Source organism: Suricata suricatta, chromosome 9 (assembly GCF_006229205.1).
Source record: "Suricata suricatta isolate VVHF042 chromosome 9, meerkat_22Aug2017_6uvM2_HiC, whole genome shotgun sequence".
NCBI lineage: Eukaryota > Metazoa > Chordata > Mammalia > Carnivora > Herpestidae > Suricata > Suricata suricatta.
The window spans coordinates 790,443-794,021 of NC_043708.1; the positions used below are offsets into that span (position 1 = coordinate 790,443).

General features: G+C 66.4%; 1 protein-coding gene across 1 annotated transcript in view; it reads left to right on the plus strand.

The window, feature by feature from the left end:
* The window catches only part of TMEM179 (transmembrane protein 179), a 9,131-nt gene extending 5,552 nt beyond the window's left edge, over positions 1–3,579 (plus strand). Inside the window, exons 2-5 of the mRNA XM_029952541.1 lie at positions 1,042–1,179; positions 1,681–1,759; positions 3,043–3,222; positions 3,569–3,579. Of these exons, the coding sequence (XP_029808401.1) occupies positions 1,042–1,179; positions 1,681–1,759; positions 3,043–3,222 (397 nt within the window). The 3' untranslated portion in view covers positions 3,569–3,579. The remainder of the gene's footprint in view (positions 1–1,041; positions 1,180–1,680; positions 1,760–3,042; positions 3,223–3,568) is intronic.

Consider the following 3,579-nt stretch of genomic DNA (forward strand, 5'->3'; position numbering starts at 1 on the left):
CGTGGCCGATGGCCTGCCGGAGCCCGGGGTGCCTCCGGGGCCGGGCCGGGGCATGGTTACTGCTTCCTGCTCAGGGCTGGGCACAGGGTGGGCGGATGCTCGTTGTGCGGCGGGTGAACGCAGGGACGGAACGCAGGGCAGAGTGGACAGTGCGTGGATCTCCACCTTGTCCCGGCCAAAGCCACCACATCCGACAGCAGCTGGCATGGGCTCCCGGCTGCGACCTCAAGTACATGTTCTCTGTGAAGCCAGCTTGCGTCAGTCCTGCCCCTCAGACTCAATGTGCTGATGGCACAGAGGTGCACCGCAGCAGAGGTGGCCAGGGCAACTGTCCAACCTGAGGGCGTCCCTGTCCCCAGGCTCAGCCAGACCAAGGTTCCGACCCAGGGCTCTGAGTCTGCAGGGGGAGGTGTGGAGATGGCGGGTGGTGGGGTGGGCTGCGGGGCTCCAGCCACAGGCCCCCTCCTCCAGAGAGCAAACACTGGTGTCCTGCGCTGGCGCCCAAGTGGGGCCAGGTCCGTGTGACCCCGAGTGAGCGCTGTCCTCCTGGCCCCGCCCCCTGCGTCCCCACCCCCACCCCAGGCACAGCTGGGCCTGAGGCTTCAGTGGAGAGGCGCGCGCGGTGGGCCACACCGCAAGCAGGTGCAGGCCGGCAGGGTTGATGAGCATGTGGGCACGTGGCCTCGGGGTGGCCGAGGGGAGAGTGGCCTGGAAAGGGTGTTCTGCTTTTCCAGCACTTGCTGGTCCTAATGCTCTGGGACCAAATGCTCTGGGGCTCAGTCTCGGCCCTGGCTCCTCTGAAAGGCAGTGCCCACACGCGTCCCCACTGCAGGTCTCCAGGGGGTTGGGATGGGCAGCCTGGGGTCAGCATGGGACTTCGGGGTGAGGGACAGTGAGGGCAGGGAAGGTGGCCCTGGTGGCCCCACAGGGCCCCCTCACCCTCTCCGGGCCCACACCCCAGCTGTCTCCTGGCACTGCTGGGTGTTATGGGGACCCCGGGTGGTGGCTATGGTGACTGTCCTCTCCTGTCGTTTGCTGAAGCTCCTTCCTCTACGCCTTCCTGAACCTCCTGGTCAGCGCCTCAGTGGTCTTCCTTGTCTTCATCGCCAGCACCATTGTGAGCGTGGGCTTCACCATGTGGTGTGATGCCATCACCGAGAAGGGTGCCGTGCCCCACAGGTGTGCCTGGGCCCCCCCCCCCCACTGCCTGAGCCTGGGGTTTTGTCCGCCCTCCCGGTGCCCCCCACCGTGCACACCTGGCCAGGGCCCCACCCAGGACCTGCCCCCTTGACCTCAGCGCCCCCTTCAGTGAGAGTAGGGCAGCTCCCCACACCCTGGGGGTAGAGCCAGGCCGGGTGTACGTGAGTGTGGGGGGTACAGAGGCCGGGGGGCTCGGACTCTGGAAGGCGGATGTGGCCACACAGCATAGGCCCTCCAGATGCCGCGCTGGCTGCCTTCGTGGGCAGAGGCCTGGGCTGAGTGTTGGGCCGGATTTGGTTGTGGAGGGTTTGGAAGATAGCAATGGGGAGGGGAGGAGCAGGAGCGGAAGCTGACGGCTGGGGGGCATCAGGGACGAGGCCTTTGGGTCCAGGACAGTTGCCTCACCGTTTGGGGATGTTGCATGCCGCTACTCATGCCCCGTGTCCGGGCGTCACCTGCCACCCCGTGCCTTGCTTTCAGCTGCGAAGAGCTCCAGGACATCAACTTGGAGCTCAACGTGGACAACTCTGCCTTCTATGACCAGTTTGCCATCGCCCAGGTAGGCGGAGCTGTTGGGTAGGCGGGACTGTTCTGGTGGGAGGGGCTCCTGGGTAGGCGGGGCTTCCAGGTAGGCAGGGAAGCATGTGACCTTGGGGAGGGGACCATTCGCTGCTGAAGGCAAGCTGAGTGCACAGACTGTCTCCAAAGGCACTCGCTCTCGCCTAAGGGAGCTCGAGGATGGGGCCAGGCAAAGGAAACAGCTGAGTGAGTGGCATAGTCAGGAAGGCTTCCTGGAGGAGGGGTTGGGAGGGCTGGATCTTGGAGACTGAGTGGGGGTTTTTGCGGATGGATGTGGAGAGGGGTGAGGCATTGGGCATCCTAGGAGGAGGGGCCAGCGTGAGCTAACTGCAGAAGTGAGCTTCAGGCGCTCTGTGCCAGGTGGAAAGGAAATCCGGCATCAGATCCGGGTCTGCAGGCCAGGGCATGGTGCTTGGAGTGGGCACCCTCTGAGAGATGCTGGAGGGCTTCTGGTTATTGCCCGGCCAGGGGAAGCTGATGCCGTGTCTGAGGAAGGGTGTGGGGGCAGAGCCCCTCTCCCCGCCCTGCCCTCCGGAAGACCTGGTGCCTCTCTGGGGACCTATTTGCTGGGATGCGGGTGCGTTGGGACGTGTCAGTGCTCAGTGAGGGCCTGTGTCTCAAGGTCTGCATATGTGCCTCGGCGGAGCCACTGGCACGGGTGCCCACGTGGGGTTGGCTCCTTCCACACAAGCATCCCAGGGCTTGCTGGCATCCAGGCCCAGTTTGGGAGCCCAGACTGGCCTCCCAGGGCTCGCGTGGGCCCGTGACGGGTCTGAGGACGCTCCTGTGGAGAGGAGGCCCCGGGTGGCTGGACATCTGGTGGGTCCAAAGGTTCTTTGCCGAGATGAGCTGAAAGCGCCAGAGAGCCCTTCGCGAAAATTGAATGGAGAATGCCTCAGTGCCTCCTTGTGCCACCTAGATTGGGACAGCGTGAGCTGAGGCTGGTGACAGCCTGGAATGCGGAACGCTCCGTGTGGCGCAGGCCTGGGTCCATGAAATCGTTTCTCCTTCAGCTGTTTGGGAGAAGCGGCTGCTCCGGAGCTGCGAGTGGCTGTTCTGGGCGGGCTGTCTTTGAGCTGGGCAGGCCGGGCTGCCTGGGCGAGGGGGTGGAGTCCCCCAAGGCCTTGTGCCCCTTGGGGTTCAGAGGGCAGGCCGCCGGATGCCAGGGAGGGATGGGCGTGCGAGCGAGGAGGCGAGGCGGACCCGGGCCGGGTCGGCGGAGGGTCTGGCCGGCCCCCTGACACTGCCCTGCCCTCTGTGCAGTTCGGCCTCTGGGCCTCGTGGCTGGCCTGGCTGGCTGTCACCGTCCTGGCTTTCCTGAAGGTCTACCACAACTACCGCCAGGAGGACCTGCTGGACAGCCTGGTCCACGAGAAGGAGCTGCTGCTGGCCAGGCCGTCGCCCCGTGCCTCCTTCCAGGAGGAGAAGAGCGCCGTCATCTAGGTGCGGGCAGGCCCCCAGCCCCCCACCCGCCTCGCCCCGGGGCTCACGGCCGCACCCGGGGCGGTGGCGGAGGGGGCGCCCCACCTGGCCTGCCTGCCCCTCACCTTGCATGTCCCCTCTTGGCCCTGTGCAAAGTGAGTGACCCCACTCACCTGAGTCCCCACCTCGCCCTGCGTGTGGCGGCTGACCCGGGTGGGCACCGGCCCTCTGACAGGGCCAGCGGGCGCCTCCTCCGGGCTCCGTGCCTGTATAGCACGCCTCTTGGCGGGGGGGGGGGGGGTGGTGCTGGCCGGGCGAGCCTGCTGGGGGTGTGTCCAGACTCTTGGGCACCTCTGGCCACACACAGGGCTCTCCTGC